This window comes from Pogoniulus pusillus, chromosome 15, assembly GCF_015220805.1.
Source record: "Pogoniulus pusillus isolate bPogPus1 chromosome 15, bPogPus1.pri, whole genome shotgun sequence".
NCBI classification, from domain to species: domain Eukaryota; kingdom Metazoa; phylum Chordata; class Aves; order Piciformes; family Lybiidae; genus Pogoniulus; species Pogoniulus pusillus.
In genome coordinates this window covers 7,359,204-7,382,384 of record NC_087278.1, presented here as the reverse complement: position 1 = coordinate 7,382,384, position 23,181 = coordinate 7,359,204, and the positions used below count along the sequence as shown (strand labels likewise).

Genomic DNA, 23,181 nt, shown 5'->3' with positions numbered 1-23,181 from the left:
ACTGCCCTTCCCTGCAGCAGAGCACCCAGGATTCCCAAGAGACAGCCACGGGATCAGACACATAGTGAATTCCTGGGGGTTCAGGAATGTAAGCCTTCATTTTTCATGAGCCATGATACGACTGCAGATGAGACTTCCTAAGTCTGGGTGGAGGAGGCATGGCGCCCAGCAAACCTGCCAGCTCACTCCTGTTGCAGCCCTGGCACTGTATCAGCAGTCAGTTCTTGCGGTAGCCCAAGCTGCCCTATGGTCTCGTCTCCTGGCTGCTCCTACCTGCAGCTTTCTTGTCCGGGAAAGATCTTGCTTCGACATTGCTCTGGACGTCCCAAAAGCAGGAGCTGTGCTCCACAGCCTCAGGTGCATCCTTGCACTGCAAGGCAGCAGTGCCACCTCGGGGCAATTCCCAGAATTGGGAATTTTGCTAAAATACAGGTCAGCATTCGCCTTCCTGCACCCACAGAACCACAGAAACATCCAGGTTGGCAAAGCCTCTCAGGATCACCAAGCCCAACTTATAACCCCACTCTCCCAAGATTCTCCTTAAACCATATCCCCAAGCACCACATCCAAACGACCCTTCAACACACCCAGGGTCAGTGACTCAACCACCTCCCTGGGAAGCTCATTCCAGTGCCTGACCACTCTGCATGAAAAACTTTTTCCTAATATCTAATCTAAACCTACTCACTCTCAGCTTGAGGCCACTCTCCCTTGTTCTATCACTCTCTGTGACAAGAGACCAGCAACAACCTCTCCACACCATCCCTTCAGGTAGTTGCAGACAGCAATGAGGTCTCCCCTCAGCCTCCTCTACTGTGCTATACCACCAGAGAGCTCCATGAAAATTCTCAATGCTGCTGCGTTTTCTCCAGCTCATTTATCATTCTGGTCTAGAAACTCAGTTTAAATCCCCAGACCTCTCCCCAGCACCCCAGCTGCCCCTTGGCACAGGGCTGTGAGGCCTTGTGCCATCTTTGTTTCCAAAAGTGTGTGGCCTTTGGGTGAAGTGCACAGCTGCAGAGAGTTGTGCTTGTTCCCTCATCTGGGTTAGCTCCAACAACAGGGCTGCTGTTGCTGTTTTGCTACTGAAACCATTATTGATAATCTCTCCTTAACTGCTGCCCCTGAATAAAATCTGTTACCAGCAGCAAAGCCAAATACTTTGTGTGGTGTTTAGAAGGTCAAGTGGCTGTGAGCACCGTCTTACTCTCAGTTTAGGGCTGCTGTTAAGGTCAAGGTTTTCCTTTTATACATGTTCTCAAGTATTTTATGTGAGGTCAGTACTGGTACTTGACAGCAAATGAGCATCACATCTGATAGCACAGCCCCAAACAACCAGAACCACAAATCGCTGCTCAAGTCCCCTTCTGTTACAAGCCCTCTTCTGTGCTACACCAATGCAGGCTGCTGCACAGCAAACTGTGTGGTTTATCACTTGGATGCCATTAATAAGCATCCAGAATGCTGAACCAAGCAGAATTAATTTCTTTTCCACAGTCAGATTATTTCCTTTGCTCCTCAAGAGTCAACAGGCAAAGGCATGATGGGTGGTGGATACCCTCACCAGTATCACCCTCTGCAACTCCGGAGGAACCCAGGCACAGAGTCTAATTAAACCTTTTTTCCCTTTGAAAGTAGCAGCATCAAAACAAGCAGGAAAAGCTTAGAGCCCTGTTCAGTGTTTAAGCACTGCTGAGCCTCTTCAACAGCAGACTTGAGACAATTGAGCCTCTTCAATATCACACTCGAGACATTTAGTTCTTGCACACTTAAGGGCTGCACAAAACTCTGACTGAACACCTACTGTCCAGCCCTCAGACACCTCATCCAACCTGTGCCAAGCCTCAGGAGTGTTGCTTTGGTATGGTATCACTGTGCTTACAGAAGGAAACTGTCCCCAGATTTAAGTAAGAATCACTCCTGTCACCAGTCCTAGCGCAGAGGAGTAGCCACTGCTACTTCCAGCACCAATATTTTCCAGATGGGATCAGAATGCAGAGGAGGATTTCTGGTCAGCTGCATTGACACATATTCAAACAAGGACATTTTCTGTATTTCTTTTTATTGTAATAGAAAAAAAAAAGCACAAATAAATCAAAACATCACTTTCCCCCCTAAAGACTTTACTAACAATTCTTAAATGGCACGGGGGGAACCCCAGCAATACACTATAGCATAGTAAGTGTGGGCAACCCTTTCAGGAGGTCAGTTTCCCTGCCCCTTTGTCAATCAGCTGGCTGAAGTTTGTCACCTATATACACTTAGATACACCTCTCAGTCTAGTGTACGCTCCTATAAGTAGGTATGGCAAGGTGGAAGGGTGGGGGGGCACAGCCCTGTAAGTTATATTTGTCTATCTTTGGAGAAAATGGGGTTCCTAAGAGGCCTAAAGGGTACAGAGGTCTTGTTAACCTATAAAACCAAGGAAACAGGATTCTCTCTTACAGTTTTTTCACCACAAAATACAGAGTAAGTCCTGAGCCCAGAAGACCTTCAGCAGCTCCTTGGCTATTGCAAACAGTGTATGGTCAAGTGAAATTTTACCTAGTGACCTTAGAGTAACAACAGTCTTGGCAAAGAGGCTGCTCAGGATGGGAAAAGGCAGGCTCTGAAAGGCATGGGTTGAACATCTGGCTTTGTTTTCCTGCCTCCTGAGGATCTAACAAGTCCCAAAATAGGCAACAAAGCAGAAACCAGGCTCAGGACTTTACTGCAACAGAGTGTGGGGCAGAAACTGTGGCACCAGTGCTTTCACTGCAGGCAGCTGTGCCTGAAGTGGCAGCTTGCTGAAAGGTAAGCACTTGTAGCTGCACTGCTTGCTGGTACCAAACCAGCACATGTAGCTGTTGGGTTGCACTCTGTCAGCTTGAATACACCTGTTGAGCTGAGGAACTTCGTGGCACAGGCATGTGTGCATTAAAACGAGAGACTGGTTACTCATCACAGAATAGGTATTGGGAACAGACTGGAGAGAATATACATATTAAAGAGAAAAAAGTGATCTATGGCTTAGCAAAACCCAAACACCCACCAATCCTTCCTCCAGATGCATCCATAAATGATTCATTACAGAATGCTTTTTACTAACAGGACATTTTGATGGGATAAGATTGAGAGCTTTTGTGTAAACTTATGGGTATTAGTTGCTAGAGCTGTCTCCAAGTCCAGTCCCTCAAATAAAATGCTAAAGGAGAAGTTGATGACACAAGAAGAGAATGACAAGGGAAAAGACAACCAAAAAACCCACCATTTTGGACTGCAAGAGCCACTCCTGCACACTGAGAACAGGCACACACAACTGCAAAATGGACTGACAGTGCCCTATTTCCACCTGCATTGTGACTCCACAAGGTGCAGGGCAACAAAGTATTTATTTAAGAGTGATTAAACTGCATTTTTCCTCCATTCCATCCCCTCAAAGATATGAACCACAACAGTCCACACTGAGTAACAAGGGTGAGAAAAATTTCAAACTGCATTATTCTGGGAGAAGGAGCCCAACAGAGGAAAGACATCTCTAGTTTGCAAGGAGTTTGAGATCCAGGACTGAGCTTGCAGCAATATGTTTCACAACAAAGCAGTGGTCAGTGGGTTCTGTATTTGCATAGATGCTTTTTCACAGCATCTGGGACATGCAAACCCCATTTATGGGGCAATGTTTTGGGGTCTGTCTGCTGTCTTCCTTCCTAAATGTAACTGCTATAAAATTGTTCAGGAACATAGTTTATATACAAGCATGAACAGAGATCAATGAGCCTATGTTCTTTCATCTCCCTGATCTTTTTTCCACTGCAAATAATTGCAAAGCTATAAGAATCTTAAACGAGAAGATAGGAGTATTGATACAACCTAACACCAAAGGACAGGACTGCTTCTGCATGTATGTCCATCAACTCCACTGCTCCATGAAAAAGCCTAATTTTACTTTTCCTCCTTTTCTTTACATTTAGGGAGACTTTCCACCTATTTCTCTTAAACTTAAGTGAGTCTTTTCTGCGATGTGCTTTGGAAAGGACAGCAACATCAAAGAAAGTAGCAACTCCTACCGTATCTGCAAGTAGATACTGAAGGCAGAACTGCTGTGCAGTTGCCATGCTATCCCTGGCTTGCTGTCCTGCCATTCTAGCTTGCTAAGGAAAAAAAGAATAATGAGAAAATCACAGCTCTTGCAGCAAGAAGAGGCTGTCTGTTTGCCAAGAAGCTTACAGGGGAGAAAAGGAAACATTTCACTTCATTTTACTTTCACCTGCAACTTGTTACCACCTCTTCTGCTCAGGGGATTCTGTTTTCAGAATATTTACTTTCCATAACTCTTGAATTACATGGCTTGCAGTAACCTCCAGCTCCAGCCTCTCTCTGGCACACAGTTCAGCTTGATCACCTTTCCCACACAGCTGAACCACTGCAGACACTCCAGTTAAGACGAGTTGAGCTTTTCCCCTGAGCAAATCACACAATGACCATGAAATATGAGGAAGACTATTCCTGGGACACCTTTACTTCCTAGGCTACCAACACTTCCTTTCTCTTTTTCCTGAAGGCTTCAGTAGAGTACCCCCACAATATAGGCAATGACAGAGGAAAGAGATCTAAGCCTGCAAGGGATGGCAAGGTCATCACCTTATTTACTCCAAATCATGTAATGGGCCCTTGAATGCTCATGAAATGACTTCCCACTTACCAGCACAGGAGTTACTTAGAAAGTGTCAGCCTGCTTGGATGAGACAATCTGTATGAATTAGTACAACACTATTAGAAATTATGGCAATCCTTTTGGTAGCATTGTCTGACATGCACCATGACAAATCCTCTCCCTAGGAAATTTTAAAACTTGTCTTGCAACTTCTGTAGAGTTAATTCTCATGGGAAATTACAAAATAGAAATCTGGTAGATTCAGGTTTAAAAAGGAAGAGGCCTGGTGAGGCTGGGCACTGGCTCCCTCCTGTTAGCTCTGTCCGTTATGTCTGCTGAAGGTATTTCCTCCGGGTGGCTGGATCTGGATGGAGTCCAGGAGGGGCCTTAAAGCTTGTCCAAAAGGTCTGAAAAGGTAAAGAAATCACAGGATGTCAGGGGTTGGAAGGGACTCCAAGAGAACATAAGGGAGGTGGTGGAGTCACTGTGCCTGGAGGTGTTCAAAAAAACACTGGATGAGGCACACAGTGCCATGGTCTGGTTGACTGGACAGGGCTCGGTGCTAGGTTGGATTGGACGAGCTTGGAGGTCTCTGCAACCTGGTTGATTCTATTCTATTCTATCAAGTCCAGAGCAGGACGACACAGTCTAGCTCAGGTCACAAAAGAACACATCCAGATAGGCCTTGAAAAATCACCAGAGAAGGAGACTCCACAACCTCTCTGGGAGGCCTGTTCCAGTGCTCTGTGACCCTTACAGTAAAGAAGCTCCCCCTTGTGTTGAGGTGAAACCTCCTGTGCTGCAGCTTCCATCCATTGCTCCTAGTCCTATCCCAGGGAGCAAGTGAGCAGAGCCTGTCCCTTCTCTCCTGACCCCCAGCCCTCAGATATTAATAAACATTTATTAAATCCCCTCTCAGCCTTCTCTTCTCCAGACTAAAAAGCCCCAGGTCCCTCAGCCTCTCCTCATCAGGCAGTGCTCCAGTCCCCTAATCATCCTTGTAGCCCTCTGCTGGACCTTCTCCAGCAGATCCCTGATCCTCTTAAACTGAGGAGCCCAAAACTGAACACAGTGCTCAAGATGGGATCTTACCAGGGCTTAGCAGAGGTGGGGGAGAACCTCCCTTGATCTGCTGGACACACTCTTAATACACCCCAGAATCCCATTGATCTCCTTGGCCACCAGGGCACATTGCTGTGCCATGGATAACTTGTAAACATCTCAACAAACATCTCAAAGGGCTTAACTGATGAATTTCCCATTAACTGCTGAAGTGCACTCACTTCCTAGAGCATAATCAAACCAACATCACAGAACCAAAGGTGAAGAACAGAGTTCCACAACAAACTGAAGCAAACCCAATGTAACCTGTTAAAGAGATCTTACTGTTTAATAACTAAACTAATAATTGTGAACATGATTTTACATAAGCCAGTTCTGGATCCTAACATGCCCACACTGCCAACGTGGTAATCCTGGGTCTGAAACTGGCTTTTAGTGATTCACTCTACTTAAGTGTGTGAATGAAATCCCTGTTATGCAACTGCAGTGCTTCATTAAGTACCTGATCAGCATTAAAGACTGCTAGAAGAATAGCCTCTAGCCTTTAAGACAATGGTTCAACACTCACAAAACAACTTCTGTTACAATCTGTAGTGCCTGGTTTAGCTTTTAATATGACTCACTCTGTTACAGACTGATTTTGAGAGATCTGAAGCAACAGGAGTCTACAACCCACATGCCTCCCAAATTATCCTGTGTACTACTAAAGAAATAAGACCTAAATGATAAAGCTCCAATAATTCCACTGGGATCCTCACTAGATAGGAGTTTAAAAAGAACCAACCAATTAACCACCACTGAAAACAACCCCAAACAAACAAAAAAACCTCAAGAAAACAAACACACACAAACACAAATCCAGGCTGGGGGACAAATGGCTGGAGAGCAGCCCTAAAGAAAAGGAGTGGGAGTCTGGATTGATGAAAAGCTCAACAGGAGTTGGCAGCGTTGAGTGCAGCCCAGACAGCAACTGTGTCCTGAGCTGCAGCAAGAGAAGTGTGGCCAGCAGGGTAAGGGAGGGGATTCTGCCCCTTTACTCTGCCCTCATCAGACCCTACGTGGAGTACTGTGTGCAGTTCTGGAGCCCCCAACACAAGGAGGATACAGAACTGTTGGAGCAAGTCCAGAGGAGGCCATAAAGGTACTCAAAGGGCTGGAGCAGCTCTGCTATGAGGACAGGCTGCAAGAGTTGGGGCTTTTTAGTCTGGAGAAGAGAAGGCTTCGAGGAGACCTTGTAGTAGCCTTCCAGTATCTGAAGGGGTTCTACAGGAAGGCTGAGGAGGGACTATTGACAAGATCTTGTAATGACAGGATGAGGAGTGAAAGGTTTAAACTGGAAGAGGGGAGATTCAAACTAGATGTTAGTAAGAAGTTCTTTCCAGTGAGGGTGGTGAAACACTGGAATAGGTTGCCCAGGGAGGCTGTGGAAGCTCCCTCTCTGAAGGTGTTCAAAGCTAGGTTCTATGAAAAGAGCCCAAAAAACTCAACAGCTCAGCTGAACAACCAGGCATGAATTCTTCATCTCCTCTTTTCTCACCCAGTTCCAGCTTTAAAACTGGAGCACTAGTTTTTAAATTACATCTCAGTTGCCTCTTGACAAGCAAAGCTGACACCTCCACTGCAATTACAGTGTTTAGAGTAAGAGAAGTGACCTTCATCAGATGCTGGTTTCCTAAGGTAAGAAAAAAAACAAAGGGCAATATTTTTCTGAAACTTTGTGTTTGTCTGGTCACATTGTGGTGCTTTAAAACTATAATTTAGAATTAGGCTACAAAGGCTTAAAACAAAGAACAGGAGAATTCCAAAGATGGTGAATAGGAGGGGGAAAAAAATAGTAAAAGGCAAATAAAGGATGGGATGCAAAAGAAAAACAATAGATAGGTCTGTATCATTCCACTGGATTGTTAATCAGTATAGGAGGACAGACTGAGGGAGTTGGGGCTGTTCAGTCTGGAGAAGAGGAGGCTCCCAGGTGACCTCACTGTGGCCTTTCAGTATCTGAAGGGGGCCTACAAAAAAGCTGGGGAAGGACTTTTCAAGATATCAGAGAGTGACAGGACCAGGGGGAATGGAGAGAAGCTGGAGATGGGTAGGTTCAGGCTGGATGTGAGGAGGAAGTTGTTCAGCATGAGAGTGGTGAGAGCCTGGAATGGGTTGCTCAGGGAGGTGGTTGAGGCATTGGAGGTGATTAAGGCCAGGCTGGATGGAGCTCTGGCCAGCCTGATCTAGAGTAGGGTGCCCCTGCCTGTGGCAGGGGGGTTGGAACTAGATAATCCTTGAGGTCCCTTCCGACCCTGACTGGTTCTCAGAGAAAGAGAGCAGAAACTGGTACAGCTGTCTCTCTCTAAGCACCAGCACAAAGCAATACACCACAGAGAGGAGTGGAAAGCATACTCACGTGGCAAGAACTTCAGCTGGAAGGTCAGTGATGTAGGAAGGGATTTTTCTTCCTGTCAGGAACTGTGCCACTTCATTACTGAAGGTGTTGCAGTTATGTTCGAAGAGGTTATAAGACTCTCCTCTGGGCCACAGGAAAGGAATTGAAATGTAAAGAGACACTAAGCAATAAATCTAGCAACCAGAAAATCTCATACCTCTAATGAAAAACGTTCTCCTTATATTAGCACTTCCCCCCCCCAAGAATTCTAAGGCAAGTAGATAAAATACAGACAACAATTCACCTTCAAATTCAGCTGAATCAGGGTGGAAAATGACATCTCTCTGCATTACTGGCTTTATACAATGGTTCTTTAGAGGGTAAGTGAGGTCAGAAAGAACAACAGCAAATCACAGGAATTACTGACACTGAAATGTAGTCAGAACACTGAATGCTACTGTTTCCTATTCTCTGAGAAGCAGGATAGACTCTTCAACAGCAAAGCCTTGCTTTCACTCCTCTGGAAGTTGGCAGCTTTTACTACAACACTTCACCTATGACTCATGAGGCAAAGCAGTATTTACTGAAGTATTTCATACAGTGCCTCCATCCTCCCTGGTGATTCTCTCGAAGGCATTCCAAGCACTATTCCATTTCATGAAGAACAGTGTGAATGGCTTCCTGGCAGGCTGTTTTCCCAGCCTAGCTCAAGGCTGGCACACCAGAGGATTGCCTAGCTGGTGGCTCCTTGTGTATGGCTGCATCAGTTCTGGTCTCATGCTTTGTGATTACCAGGTAACACATTCAGCAGCCAAAGCTTTGTGAGCAGGACTGGTTTCATACCTCACTTCACTCTGTACCACTGTCCCTCAAGGCTGTTTTGCTCTACAGGTTCCATAGTGCAAGCTGCTACTTACCGAAACATAGACTCCCCCAAAGAGGAAAGATACTCCAGAAAGATTTCCTCTGTGACTTCCGTGTTCCCCAGGTCCACAACTGTGTCTGGAGGGCCAAGAAGTGTCCCTCCCTGTAAAAATGAACACCCAGAAGACAATGGTCAATGGACAGACTTGAATTCTTTTGGTGGACTCTAGGGAAGAGAGCTATCGTGGCTTGCCCAGGCACAAGAGGAAGAACATTTGGTACGCAAGCCCTACTGCCTCCTCAGGTCTGCACTGGGAGAATGAGAAGTAATATAGAATGGTCTAGGCAGGAAGGGACCTCAAAGATCATCTAGTTCCACCCCCAGCCATAGGCAGGGACACCTCCCAATAAAACAGGTCACTTAAGGACTCATCTAACCTAGCCTTGAACATCTCCAAGGAGGGAGTACTCACAACCTCCCCAGGCAACTTGTGCCAGTGTTTCACCACCCTCACTGTAAAGAGCTATGCAGCTTATATTTCAGCCTGGAGACTTGGCTATGTGTCCAAAGCTCTAAGCTATGGCAAAATTCTGCTTTAGAAGGATGTCCAATCAATTCTCACTCTCCAAGAACACAAAAAGATCTGACAAAACATCATGAATTCGTTTTTGTCTTTAATCTTAGAAGAATGCCTTAGCTTGCCAAGCCTGCATGTAATACCTATTGATACAGAATTAGACCCCTGGCAATGCAGCTACAGCAGGTGTTGTGGATACACTCTACCAGCAGAAGCAACACTCAACTTGTATTTAGTTGGGATTAAATCCACTGTCCATGCTCCATTTTTTGCTCAGATGCTCTGGACAACTATGGCAAGCAGCCACATCTGGCTGAATCTAGAATCCCTCTGCATCTTTTTCTAAGCAACAGTGATAGAAGCAATTCTGATCAGGCAATGCCATCATAAAACGATTAGAAAAAAGGAAGCTTAACTTACAGGTGCACAGCTGGAGATTCCTCCACTGCCATAGAAGAACTCATCCTTATGGACTATTATGGAGGTGTGCCTGCCACAGAGAATAAAACCACAGGTGAAACAAAGGAAACATTGAACCTAGCACAAAAATCCCTGGTAAATCTATGTACTCAAGGACATCAAGAAGTGATTAACTGAAATAAAAGGTCAGTATATTGCTGGGAGTAGAAACAGGATCTGCTGGAGCACTGATGGATATGGAAGCAATGATTATCAAACCTGCTGCTAATTCTGTGAGTGGTTGGGAAAGAACATGCTTAGCTAGGCACTCAAGCATGAAGAAACAGAGGAAGAGAGGGACTTCCACAGTAGCATGACAGCTCTGGCAGCCTCTTTTAGCTAAAGGGCTCACAGTGAAGCCACAGAGAGCTACCACACTGACAGAAGTGCATGTCTGATAGACACCAAGAAGGTGGCTGAACAAGCACTGGAGGTGGATCAATATATACTGTGATACTGTGTGATACTGTGATAATAGAGAGGAAAATGGAGGTGGACATGGGTTTGATTTTTTAAACTCTTTATGTGAATTATAGCAAAGTGGGAGGTGTTTTGTAACCTAACATAGCCACCGCTGCTGTGTGCTAGAAAACCTGGTTCTGTAATACCTTCTTCCCACTCTTTTACTCTGTTTAGGCATGCTTGTAAGTAGAAAATCAAAGTGCTTGGGACAAGGACAGTATCTTACCCCTGAAAAAGCAAGTGTACAAGTGCTCTAAAATGCAACAACTACTGTCAACACTTCTTTTCAAGGGGTCTGCTAAGCTTTGAATGGAGAAGCTTAACCAGCACCTGATAGAATCATAGAATGGTCTAGGCTGGAAGGGACCTCAAGAATCACCCAGCTCCAACCCTCCACCATAGGCAGGGACACCTCCCACTAGAGCAGGTTGCTCAAGACCTCATCCAACCTGGCCTTAAACACCTCCAGGGAGGAAGCAGCCACAGCCTCCCTGGGCAACCTGTGCCAGTGTCTCACCACCCTCACTGCAAAGAACTTCTTCCTAACACCTAGTCTACATCTACCCTCTTCCAGTTTAAGCCCATTACTCTTCGTCCTGTCATTACAAGACCTTGTCAATAGTCCCTCCCCAGCCTTCCTGTAGGCCCTCTTCAGATACTGGAAGGCTACTACAAGGTCTCCTCAAATCCTTCTTTTCTCCAGACTGAAGAGCCCCAACACTCGCAGCCTGTCCTCATAGCAGAGCTGCTGCAGCCCTCTGATCATCTTCGTGGCCCTCCTCTGGACTTGCTCCAACAGTTCCATGTCCCTCTTGTGTTAGGGGCTCCAGAACTGTACACAGTACTCCAGGTGGGGTCTGTCAAGAGCAAAGTAAAGGGGAAGAATCACCTTCCTGGCCCTGCTGGCCAAAGTAAGATGACTGTGCATCATCTTACCGTATTCAGGAACAAACAGTGCCTTGGTCTCCCTGAAGCACCAAAACGTTCTTAAGATCTGAAGCATACATAACCTCATAAGGAAAATACTTCCTGCACCACATAGTGTTTAGCACACATTATGCAATTTAGATCTAGTCACTTACCAGATGCCATCCAGCTGCTTCCCTGTATGCAGAGAAAAGAAGAGTCATTAGCAATGTACTTTCCAGATCTCAGCCTACCTTCTGTCAATCACTCAGCAAATGTGCTTATTACTTCACCATCAGATTTCACCCCAGAGCTGCTTTTAAAGAAACAGAACGTTTTTCTTTCAGATGAACTAATATTTTCACATCTCTGATGCACTTTTCTCCTGCATAGAGAGGTGGCAATGCCATCCTCTTCTGCTGGTACTCACCTTCCTTGGGCTTTTATCTACAGATCAAGAAATAAAACCTTTTCCTGAACTTAGTCTGCAGTGAGGAGCAGAAGAGGTGAGTTTTACAGTGATTTCAGAATTGCACAGTTAGGCAACACAGAACATTCTGCTTTCTTTTTCATAGACTCATAAAATGGTCTGGACTGGAAGGGATCAAGAACAACAATAAATTATTCCACTTGTTTAATAAAGTTTGGTGAAAATGAAGCTTGGCTCAGTTGCATTCCCCTTCTCTTCCCCCACAATTCCCAAGGAGAGGCAGAACATTACACAATGTGCTGCAGTTAATGTATCAGAGGCCTAAATGGTAGCTGGACACTGCAATGTTTTATCCCTCCAGGATGCCAACTTCTGTGCTGAAACTTTGGGGGTCACTCTTCTTCTGGTAGTGTCCAGCTTCTCCTATGAGACTTGCTACAGTAGCAGTGATGGGGCACATTGCCCACCCCTCCTGTGAAAAGACATCCTCTGATCATCCTTCCTTAGATCAGCACCACAGCATCAAGAGCCTACAGGCTGGCAGAAACATTTCCCATTCTATACAGGCAGAGAGGCTTGAGGTATTTATCCCCTCCTGCTTCTCTGGGCTGTGAATGGCAGGAGTAAAATATGCCACTTCAAAGCAGGAATAGTTCTTTATGAGTTCTTCCTCTGGGCAAAACCAACTTTCTGTCATGATCAAACCCAGATAAGACAGAGGAATAAAACTGAGGAGGACAACCCTTCAACAGCTCTGACAAAAGGATGCTTACACGTTCAAGGAAGGAACAAATAATCACTATCATATTTTCCCCACTCCAGCCTGAAGTGAAAGAGGCACAGAGATAGATACCTGTTTCAGACAAGGGCCATACAAAAGCAAAGGCAGGAAAAAGGCTGCTGTATCAATACAGACACCAGTCGAAGCACATGCAGTTCTGAAGTAGGTGGATGGATCTGTCACTACCATGGATGACAGCCAGGCAGCAAGCATATTCACTGTCAACCCTTTGCACAGAAATGTAGGCATGGAGTAGGATGAAGGCCAAAAGGTAGCAGCAACGATGAGAGAAGTGGAGCAGCATATTGTCACATCTCAGAAGTGTTTGCTGCCCCTTCACTGTGTCCCCATGCTGCTGTGCTCCTTAATCCTTGCTCCACACCTTCCCCATGAAAGCTTTCACTTTTCTAGGGTTCAGCTCAGTGCCCTAATTTTAGCAGCTGGCCAACCACAGGCTCTGCTGCTTGGCTGTACACAGTGTTACATATGTGTGCCAATAAATTATTCCTCTTTAGCTCACATGAAATCACTGTTTCCCACTAGAAACCTGAACTTTCTTTCAAGGTAAATTGTTTCAAAGACAGCACATACTGAAATTGTATCTGCCCTTTTGCATGCTCAGTAGAAAAATAACATCTTAAGAGTTACTTCCACAAACATTTATAGCAAATGATGGTCAAAGGCTTTCTCTAAAGTTGCCACTTTGCATCTAGGTTTTGTCTGCAGAAAGACTTAGATACTGAAAATACAGAAGGTGGTGCTGGGAACCTGCTCATGCACTTAAAAACACTTGAAAAGATCACTGCATCAAAGGCTACTACCACACATTGGGCTGCTCCAGCAAGACTGCAGCCAGCAGCTGAAGTGACTCCTTCCCCCTGTTCAACACTTGTTTGTGGACAGTATCTTGTGTTCACTTTTGAGTCCCCCTTGTACAAAAGGCACTGACATAGTGGGCTGGAGCACTTGCTGCATTGATGAGTGGCTGAGAGAACCACTCTGATGTCTGGAGAAGAGTCCTTATTGCTGTCTACAACTACCTAAGAGGTAGGGAGGAAAGGGATCCCAAGAGTCCTTATTGCTGTCTACAACTACCTCACAGGTAGGGAGGAAAGGGATCCCAAGAGTCCTTATTGCTGTCTACAACTACCTCACAGGTAGGGAGGAAAGGGATCCCAAGAGTCCTTATTGCTGTCTACAACTACCTCACAGGTAGGGAGGAAAGGGATCCCAGGGGTCCTTATTGCTGTCTACAACTACCTCACAGGTAGGGAGGAAAGGGATCCCAAGAGTCCTTATTGCTGTCTACAACTACCTCACAGGTAGGGAGGAAAGGGATCCCAAGAGTTCTTATTGCTGTCTACAACTACCTCACAGGTAGGGAGGAAAGGGAGCTTTGCTCTTCTCAGAGGTGCACAGTGAAAGGCAGCAGGTGATAGCTGAAAAATGGGATATAACCAGCTCAGTAAGAGGAAAAATAATTACCAGGAAGGTGGTCAAACTCTGGGGCAGAGGTCCAGAAAGCATATGGAATTTCCATCATTGGGGGATACTCAGCTGCTCAGGACCCTGAAGAATCTCTCTTGCCAGATTAACCTCGCGCAGAGCCTCCAGAAGTCCCTTTCCATCAAAGCAATTTACTAAGTGTATGAACAAACCCAGAGAGGATTTAGGAAAGCACTTTGTAGTAGACTGGAGTCCAACCCTGGGGGGCTCCTCTCTGGCTGCCACACACAAAATCCATAACCAACAACAGGCAGCAACTTCCAGGGTAATAACAGCTCTTGGCAAGTGAAGCTGCCCATCTTCACAAAGCAGGTCTGTCTGAGGCTGCTTAGCTAGGTCAGATTGTGCCAAGCTCTGGTTTGCTAATCTTAATGGAGCTGCTAACCTCCTATTTTAGCTTGGCTCCTGTGAGACACTAACCAGGCTGGCACTGTTGGAAAACACAAGCCAGATCTGCAGCACTGATGACAGTAAAGCATCCATGGTAACTCTCTAGTCCGGTGCAGATGAAGTCCCTTTCTGACACTGTACTCAGAAACAGTGAATGAAAATACTGCTGGGGAATCTAATGCCTAAGAAATCCACCTTTATTGGCCACTTAAGCACCACCAGAGACATCCAAGACCAAGAACTTTTGGTATCTGCTGCAGTTTCCCATGCTGCACAGCTGGCTGCCATCATCTCTGCTCCGGAACAGACTGACAGAGGCACAAGTCAATGAACATCCGATTCTGAGGAACTTGGACAGCTTCCCTTCCTGCTGCTCACTAAGAGTCTCAATGTCTGTTGCATCACATAGGGGGTTCTGTATAGACCTTTGTGGACACCGTAATTGTCCCCCAAAGTTTTGCCTCTTCTTCTCTCAAACTTACACATTGTACAGATTGACAGCTCACAATCAGTGCCACTCCTGACAGGCTCACCTGAAGCCACCAGAGCAGCCTGCACTGAGGAGTCACACCTTGCCTTCTGCTGGACATGGTCCACTACATACAAAATACATTGCCTGCAGCATCTGAAGGCATCATGCACACACCAGGCCCAACAGTATGACCAAGCAAGGTCTGGCACTACCCTGTTTCCACAGCCAGCTGCCCAAGTGAGAGCGTGAGCACAGCACTGCAGTAGCACCGCTACAGCAAAAGCTGTATCCAGGCCTTGCAGCAACACTTTCCACTAAAGTGCCTCTGGCAGCACTGTCCAGCTTAAAGAAAAAATAAAACAGAAGGTCAGGCTTGCCAGGGAGTTTCCTCAAGTAATCCTACAGAGCTTACATCCTGTAATCAACCGAATGGGCTAGAAGATAGGATTGCAAATACCAACTGGGATACTGACACATCATCTCCTTGCCACAAGACTCCAAGCCTCTGTGGCACTCAGCATGGTGGCCACAACTACAGGCTTCTGCTGCCACCAAAGCCAACAGCTTCACTCATAACCTGAGGCTGTCTGCAGCTAGATAGAAGAGTCTGATCCTCCAGTAATTTTTATTTGAGGTGCAAAAGCTTTTAAATTGCAGGCATCAGCCTTCACTCAATGCCTACAGCAAATGATGTGCCTGCATACAACACAGGACAGGAATGTCCTGATGGGATGATAGTCCTTAGATAAAACAGAGGAATGGCAAGATGCCTAAAGATTTTAGGTATTTCAAGTGACAATGCCCTGTTAAGCAGGAAACAGTGCTGCAAATGTAGATGTACAGACTTAATTACACAACAATTAGCGTACATGTGGTCAAGGTACCAGGTAACAGCTGTCCCACAGCAACTGGGAATTTACTTCTCAGCCTGTGCTAGTTTGCAGCTAGCTAGAATGTTTTGGTGAGAACAACTAGATTACAGGCTGTGAGAAGAAAACAATGGTGATGTCTACTTCACTCATAGGCTTGCTGAGATGTATAAGGATAAGAACACAAACAGATAACAGAGCTGCTGTCTGGGCTTTGGGCTGAACTTCTCTCTCTCTCTAACCTAACCTGCCGTCTGTGTGACTAATTCACCTGCTTCCTAATGCCCCTGGCCAACCCTCCAGGCTAATCTGAGCATAAGGCAAAGTCCTGGGTAAGCCAGAGAGGAGGGAGGAAGAAGTAAGGGCGGTTGGGAGCCCCTCCTGGGGACTCAGGTTTCTGGGAGGGCTGAGATGTGTTTTTGTATTACCTTTTAACTTGTAGATTTCTGTATTGTGCTAGTTTGAAGCCAGCTAGAATGTTTGGGTGAGAAGGACTAGATTACAGGCTGTGAAGGGAAACAGGGTGATGTCTACTTCACTCATAGGCTTGCTGAGATGTGTAAGAACAAGAATCCAAACAGATAAGGGAGTTGTACCACTTCTGCTTGGGAGCTCTGAGCTGCATGTCTCTTTGGCCTCCCTGCCATCTCTCTTTGCTTCCTAACCCCCTGGCCAAACCTCCATTCCTTGGGGCTGGGGTAAGATTGAGAGGGGTGGGAAAAGGTGGAAGGGTGGTTGGGAGCCCCTCCTGGGGACTCAGGTTTCTGGGAGGGCTGTTGTGTGTCTGTGTTACCTTTTACCTTGTATATGTCTGTATACAATTGTATATACTGTAAACATCTGCTTGTATCTTGTGCTAGCTGTAAATATAAGCTGCGTTCAAATTTCCAGAGCTGGCTGAGTCTAGTCTGAGTGATTTTCAAAGTGTGTGTGGGGGGGGCAGGGAACACCCAAACCATCACATGTATATACCTGTATATATTGTAAATATCTGCTTGTACTTTGTGCTCAGCTGTAAATATAAAAGCTTTGTTCAACTTCCAGAGTCACTGAGTCTAGTCTGGGTGATTTCCTAAGTGTGGGGGGGCAGGTAACACCCACACCATCACACAGCCTGAAGTAAATGTGAAGCAATTCAGCTTGATTTGATCTGCTGCCCTGATGAGCTAATCAATCTACCCTGCATTTGCCACAGACCACAAACATGGCCACGAAAGTTACCGTGAGAGCTTAGGGTGACAGCTTACCAGTCTTTGGAAAAATAATCACATCCCTGATCTTTAAGTCTTCTCTTTTTTTTGCCTGCCAAAGTGTTTCAATGGACCCTTCCTAAATGCACAGTCTCAAGTCGTGCCAGGGGAGGTCTAGGCTGGATGTTAGGAGGAAGTTGTTGGCAGAGAGAGTGATTGGCATTGGAATGGGCTGCCCAGGGAGGTGGTGGAGTCACCGTCCCTGGAGGTGTTCAAGCAAAGCCTGGATGAGGCACTTAGTGCCATGGTCTAGTTGACTGGATAGGGCTGGGTGCTAGGTTGGACTGGATGATCTTGGAGGTCTCTTCCAACCTGGCTGATTCTATGATTCTCACTAGAACTCAGGAGAAGATGCCAGTTCAGCATAGATCTGTGTGCTCAAGCATCTCAAAGACTCAAAATGTTTGATTTGGGCAGAGTATCATCTGGCAAGTAAACAAGTTTGTTTATTTTTTTTCCCTTTCCTGTTATTTTTCTCTGTAACATTCAAAGCTCAAATTCTTTCGTGCTGCTTACATAAGCCAGAAACCTACGAGCAAAACATAACACTCAAATGCATGAAACAATTCCAGGACCCTCAGCTTAGTCACAGGAATGTGGAGAATGAAGTAGTTAAGATTTTTCATTGCTGTTGCTTTACGACTGATTCAGGAGACTGTCACTGTCAGGTTGTGAGGGTATTTTGAAAGAAGTTAGCAAGCCCATATAAATTTAGAATACAATCAAACAGGATTACTTCCATGCTTGGATTTATCTGGAAGGCCAAGCAAAAGGAAGATTAGATGCTCACCATTTTGCTGGCACAGTTAATTTCTTAATCTTGAAGGCCATGTGGTGTAATTTATTTATGTACCTTTTAAATATCAAATGAAAGTGACATTTGTATGTTAATCTGAATTATTAAACTGGAGGACAGAAGAGTTCTGAGACATGAAAGAATGATGTAGGGAGTTGAAGACTTAGTTTACCCCATGTAGAGCTTAGGCCATCTATCCCTTAGCACAAGAACACCTGTTACTGAGCTGTAAAGAAATGATAGGAAGCTTAGCATTTTTAACAGCATATCTATGTCTTGCAATGGATATGCAAACCCTAGAAGACCCTAAAATATCTCTAAAGTAGCAAACTGGTCTCCTGTGGAAGTGGAAGCAATGCAATGTTGTCAACCAGCGTGGACACTTCCAGCAGCACAGTGCTTGGACACTTCCAGCACCACATTGCTTTGCATAATGAATTTGCTTAAGGAAATTGCTACAATTGCCTTTTTGAACTGAAAATTATCCTAATTAGTCAAGTATCTTCTCCCATGTGCTACTCAGGGTGCTCAGCCAAAGCAAAAGAAATTAACATAGAGGGAGGAGCCTGTTTCAGTTCTCTTCTCCTTGAGGTGCCTGGAGAGATCAAGAAGTAGGCTGGATTGGGGGAGGGTATTGCACTTGATTTTCATCACAACTCATGAAATCTCTAGCAAATGCTCTGATACAAAGCTAGTGGAACCCCACACTGCTGCAATTCAACTCCTCAGAACACAGGGAGGAGAGGCAGAGCAATGCACTGGGTCTGGAAAAAAAGGAACAAAACAGAAGGTTCCTCCTTTTACAGTTGCCTTTTGCTCTAATTCTTCCTGGGCTGTTAAGTCCCTACAGCTGAACACATCACTTGAAAATTTCAACTGATGCATGCTCCCAGTCAGCTCACCATTAATTTATACACTAAGCCAAAGCTGCCATGGTAAACTACAGTCCTGCTCACTACAGAATCACAGAAAGGTAGGGGTGGGAAAGGACTGATAGAGATCATCTTGTCAAATCCCCCTGCTAAAACAGCTTCACCTGCAGGCTGCACAGGACTGCACCCAGAAGGGTTTTGAGTATCTCCAAAGGAGACTCTGCAAACTTCCTGAGAAGCTTGTCCCTGTGCTCCACCACCTTCAAAGTAGAGACTTTTATTCTCATATTTAGATGTAACTACCTGTGTTCCAGATTGTGCCTGTTGCTGAGAAGAGTCTGCCTGTCTCGACACCAGCCCCTAAGAGATTTATGGGATCCCCTTCTCACTCTTCTCCAGACTAAACAGACCCATTCTGTGATCAACATGATCAGTAACCTTGGTTGTGGGACAGGAGAGCTTTGACAGCTGCAAGATATTTTTCTTTAAGCATGATGCAACAGGATTTTAATCTTCCTTAAAGATCTCTCTGCCTTTGGATGTCTACTTCAAAATCAGCCCTGTAAGCTAAACTATTTCTGGTTTTCTCTTAACCCTCCACAGGCACAGGTGGATTATGTTTTCTGCACTGTAACCAGAAATCTAACTGCATTCAAGTCAACATTTATTATTATGTGATAATGCAGGTGGACAGATAAACATAGTCACAAAGACTGAGAATGGGGAAGAGAAGGGGAGCAGTACCTGTAGAGAATATGACTGCAGAACAACTACACACAAAAGTTAAAAATGCCACTTCTGATACCAAAGCAACTGAACTACAATATTTACTCACATATACTTGAGAATTAGTCACTGAAAAAGTAAGTACAAAAGCAGTCTGAGAGGGGAAAAGAGCAAACTTGCCAAGAAAAGTGAAAATATGCCCAAGGGGCACAACTAAGTCACTCTAAAATCTGCTATGAACAGCTCTGTCTTCCAGAATCTTCATTCAATGCCACTGGAGAGAACTGATGTTGAAAAAGTTATGAAGTTTAGTAGTGAGAGCTGATCCTTGAACACTGTGCTGACATTACCCATAATAGCTCTGGATCCTATAGGCACGGCTCAAGATACCACACGGCGATGCTCTTGCAGCAGTCAGCCCCATCCGAAAGGATTTATTCCCCTCCGGCAGGGGTGTCTGAGCTTCTGTTCTTGAGCGTGCTAGGAGTTAATTTTAGCACAACCAATTACTCTATTTGTTTCTTCTCTCCAAAGCAGGCATTTCAATACAGGTGATGTCACAGAATCATCTCCCAAAGCAAGAGCAGTGCTCCGGTGAAACTTGGCACCTTGGGGAAGAATAGCCCAAGTAGAGATGACAAATATTTAGCACTAAACCATCTAAGAAATTCTTTCCTCCTCAATTTCCATGACTTCCCCTGGTGATAGACAGTTTATGACTGTCACTGACAGGGGAAAAAAAAAAAAACAAGAAGAAAAACAGCTGTTGACCACCTGAAAGTTGATGTCCAAAGAAGTAGCAACACTTTCTATTGTTCTTCGGGGGGGGAAAGGTGTGAACATGAGGCAGGAGGAGCATTCTCTTATTCTCTCCAGGACTTTGCTCTTGAGGAGGTTTCTATACATAGTTTGGAGGTATAACAGATGAGTGCAAATGCACAGAAGATACTTAAAGGAAGGGATGGAAAGGAAAGGAAGGGATGGAAAGGAAAGGAAGGGATGGAAAGGAAAGGAAGGGATGGAAAGGAAAGGAAGGGATGGAAAGGAAAGGAAGGGATGGAAAGGAAAGGAAGGGATGGAAAGGAAAGGAAGGGATGGAAAGGAAAGGAAGGGATGGAAAGGAAAGGAAGGGATGGAAAGGAAAGGAAGGGATGGAAAGGAAAGGAAGGGATGGAAAGGAAAGGAAGGGATGGAAAGGAAAGGAAGGGATGGAAAGGAAAGGAAGGGATGGAAAGGAAAGGAAGGGATGGAAAGGAAAGGAAGGGATGGAAAGGAAAGGAAGGGATGGAAAGGAAAGGAAGGGATGGAAAGGAAAGGAAGGGATGGAAAGGAAAGGAAGGGATGGAAAGGAAAGGAAGGGATGGAAAGGAAAGGAAGGGATGGAAAGGAAAGGAAGGGATGGAAAGGAAAGGAAGGGATGGAAAGGAAAGGAAGGGATGGAAAAAAAAAAAGGCAACAATGATTTGTTTTATGGACCAGGCAATTGCTGGATCCACATAATCCCAAGTATTCTGCAGTCTGCATTGTCACTGTGACCACGCAGGCCTAGTTGGCCCCGTTCCACAAACACGTCTGAGCTCAGCTAGTTATGAGGCAGTACTAACAGCAACACTTCCCACACTACCAAGACATGTGTTCAGATTTTTATGTTTTCCTTTTCATTACTCAGGCTTCTAGAAATTTAGCACCAAACTCTACCACAAGCACAGAGCTTTTAAGCCATCGTTTGGCTAACATAAAAAAGCACCAGGAACAAAGTCATGCACTAAGTGTTTTTATGTGAAAGGCAGGCAGCTATACGAGAGCCCAAGACTGGCTTTGTGGGTAAGGATACAGCTAAAAAGACTTTACTTGATCTATGTGGAGACAGGCATGGAGATAAATACAGAGACAACCCAGTGTTTGCTTGGACCAAGGCTCTGGAATAAGACCGGTTAAAGTCTGCTCCACTCAAACACAATAAATCATCCTGCACACATCTACTCTGTATCTTGGAACTCTCAGAACGAGATAAAACAGGTGAAAAGTTAACTTCCCCGAGGGCTATAATGGAAGTGACTCTGACCACACAATGCAAGTCTTGAAGTTATCCAGCATGGGAAACATCTCTCAAAGTCGTTGTTGCTGTCTGGCTAACAGAGAACGTTCGCCACATACAACCTCTGTATTACCTTCCTCTCTATGTTGATGTGTATGAAACTGCATGCTAAGAATCACTTGGACTTTTCACTTTAAGCTTTCAATAAAGCACAGAATCTTCTCATAGGACAGATGAGCAAGGAGAATGCCAACAAACTGCAGAACAAGATTACACGAAGCCATCTGTTCAGCCACCGAGCCTGTTGAGAAGCCTCATCTCACACAGACTGCTGGTCTGACACGGGCCAGAGTCTACATGTAACAGGTATAAACCACTCTTGGTGCGTTCCTAATTTACACTTCCTAAACTTCAAGTTTCCGTCCCATCCCAAGTCCAAGGTTCATCTGGAAACGCACACATGCCCAGGAAAACATGCCACAAACTCTCACAAGCTCTCTGGAAGGAGAAGGCGGCAAGTCGCACAACACGAACCACCAAAACATGTCCCTGTCCAGCCTCACGGCAACATGGAGTCCTTGGAACTCAATAACCTTGTAAAGAATAGAAGGCTTCGCTCCAGCCTGGCCTTCCTGCCAGGGTGTCGCGCAGTCAGGCTGTCAGCAGTTGAGCTCTCCCTCACTTCAGGGGCTAATACTTCTAATTAGCCTTTAGGAAATAAAGCCAGTAAGGTGACGAAGGGCAGAAGAGAGAAAAGAGCCTGCCCCTGGTCACTGGGAGCCGCCGTATCAACAGAGCTCGTCCCGCTGACAACAAACACAGGGGATGCTGCAGACAAACCCCACTCTACGCCCACGTACCAGACCCCCAGTACAGACCAGACCCGCACGCTCCCAAGTCGTGCTCCAGCCACCGGCCACCGCCGCGGCCCGCTGCTCGCAGCCGCCGAGCACTGCCCATCCCCTCAGGGAGCCCTTCCCCGGCGGGCCGTTGCCTCAGAAGAGCGGTACCGGGCAACGGAAAGCCATTCCCGGGGCTGAGTGGGACGAAAGCCGCCCCGTTTCCCAGCACGGATAAGCCGAGACGTAGCTGTCGGCGGAGGGAAACAAGCCCCTGGGGAGGCGGCGGGAGTTGGGAGTCCAGGCCGGGCGCGGCTCTGCGCGGAGGCGAGACGCCGCCCGTGCCCCTGCCGTGTTCTTACCCAGCATGAGGGGGCTGAGGCGCCGGGCCATGCCCTTGGACAGGTCGTACACATAGAGCTTGACGGGGTGCAGGGCCAGCGGCTCCTCCATGGAGGTGCAAACACAGCCGCCGGGCGGCACCCGGGAACCCTGACAGATACCCGCCGCCCGGCCGGAAAGCGGAGGGGAACGGGAAAGGGCGACCCCGATGCTGGCCCCTCTGCCGCTCGCCGGGTGCGGCGACACTAACTGTGAGGTGACAGACGGAACGGAAGGAGGACGCTGCCTTTGCGCCTGCGCGGCAGCCGGCAGCCGGCCGAGCTGCGCCGTCACTGCGCCGTTATGCAGCGCGGCGGCTCCGGCCTGGGGCGGGCGGGGACGGGGAACTGCCCCGGCCATTGGCTGGGGAGCCTCTTCCGGCCTGCGAGCCGCAGCCACGCTGCGGGCGGGCGGAGCTCCCGCCTTCTTTTCGTCTCCACAGCCAATCCGCGCAAAGGGGCGGTGGCAAGGGCTTCCTTTCTGCCTCACT

General features: G+C 46.3%; 1 protein-coding gene across 1 annotated transcript; it reads right to left on the bottom strand.

Moving 5' to 3' along the window:
• Window positions 1–2,045: 2,045 nt before the first annotated feature.
• Window positions 2,046–23,075, bottom strand: DESI1 (desumoylating isopeptidase 1). The gene is made up of 6 exons (XM_064155140.1): window positions 22,673–23,075; window positions 11,518–11,539; window positions 9,935–10,004; window positions 8,990–9,099; window positions 8,094–8,216; window positions 2,046–5,040 (listed from the first exon to the last, which is right to left on the bottom strand). Exons 1-6 carry the CDS (start codon window positions 23,049–23,051, stop codon window positions 4,947–4,949), a joined length of 798 nt encoding a protein of 265 aa, XP_064011210.1. The 5' UTR covers window positions 23,052–23,075; the 3' UTR covers window positions 2,046–4,946.
• Between the last annotated feature and the right edge of the window lie 106 nt (window positions 23,076–23,181).